General features: G+C 53.2%; 1 protein-coding gene across 1 annotated transcript in view; it reads right to left on the bottom strand.

The window, feature by feature from the left end:
- Positions 1–880: 880 nt before the first annotated feature.
- VDAG_10283 (elongation factor 2) overlaps positions 881–1,091 on the bottom strand; it is a gene marked incomplete at both ends in the record, with an annotated part of 3,002 nt that continues 2,791 nt past the window's right edge. Inside the window, one exon of the mRNA XM_009659752.1 lies at positions 881–1,015. Coding sequence (XP_009658047.1) covers positions 881–1,015 — 135 coding nt within the window. The remainder of the gene's footprint in view (positions 1,016–1,091) is intronic.

The following is a 1,091-nucleotide window of genomic DNA, read 5'->3' as shown; positions in this document are numbered from 1 at the left end:
ATTCCCCGGCCCGATACCCGAAATGACTTTTCTCAACCCCTCTTACGACGCGAGGCTTCTCAATCCCCTGCCCTCAAAATGTGCTTTGTCAAAAGCGTTCGCTAAATGCTGGTCCGCCCCAACAGAGCGGATCGGATTTCGGGCGAAAGAATGTCTGTCTGCCCTTGGCAGTTTGATCTTCACTCGAATATCGACTGCACCAAAGCTGCAGACGCCTTACGGCCTTCTACGGAGTTATGACGACGGAAAAAGGTTGCCCGCATCCTCGGACGCGCTTTTCCCCTCCCTTATCACGGCCCTTGTTGCTTTTTGATTCGACTGCTCGCTTTTTTCCTTCTTGGCCCCTCCCGCTTGCATCTGACGAAAAAAAAGCCTCTCTCCAACTCATGATGCGCGACATTAGACGGTGGAATGCTATGGGAGGGTTTGGCACTGGCTTTTTCTGATCTTGTTTCCTCCCCACCCCCCTCCCGCGTCGCACTGGTCTGATCATGTTCCCTTTTTGTCCGGTAGGCCGACTGGTGTTGCCCGTGGACGAAAAGAAAAAGAGGAGGGCATATTCCTTCTGCTTGATTCCTGTTTGTTTTTTTTCCCTTTCCTCTCTCGGGGTTTCTCAGCGGCGTCACAGGCCGATGGTTATTAGCATGGCGAGGGGGGGGGATCGGAGGCAGGAAACACGGGAGGCGTCGTTTGGGCGAGGAATCTAGTGTGCGCGGGGCCTTTGGGAGGCTCATCGATAGACACGGAACCTACCCGCGAGACAAATGATGACAGTTGAACTTCACACGTTTGCATGGTGACACTGATGACTACAGTATTGAAACGGATATCCTTGCATTCCTTTTTTTACCTTAGTCTGGCTATAGAAAGAGCATTTCCACTACCTCTTCAGCGTCTTTTGCTTCTGCGCATCGGTCGCCACGTTGCGGCCCTCGACGAGGAGGCCCTTTTTCTTGCGGATCGCGTCCATGTACCTCTTGGGCCACGTTCTCCTTGTCACCAAACTCGCCCAGGTCTTCGAGATCGTCTTCCGTAAAGGGCACCCAGAAGGGGTCTCGTTCAGAATCTTCAAACCCGGCAAAGATGAGCTG

Source organism: Verticillium dahliae, genomic scaffold (assembly GCF_000150675.1).
Source record: "Verticillium dahliae VdLs.17 supercont1.37 genomic scaffold, whole genome shotgun sequence".
Classification (NCBI taxonomy): domain Eukaryota; kingdom Fungi; phylum Ascomycota; class Sordariomycetes; order Glomerellales; family Plectosphaerellaceae; genus Verticillium; species Verticillium dahliae.
Note: the sequence above shows the minus strand (reverse complement) of the source record. Positions and strands in the feature narration are given on the sequence as shown.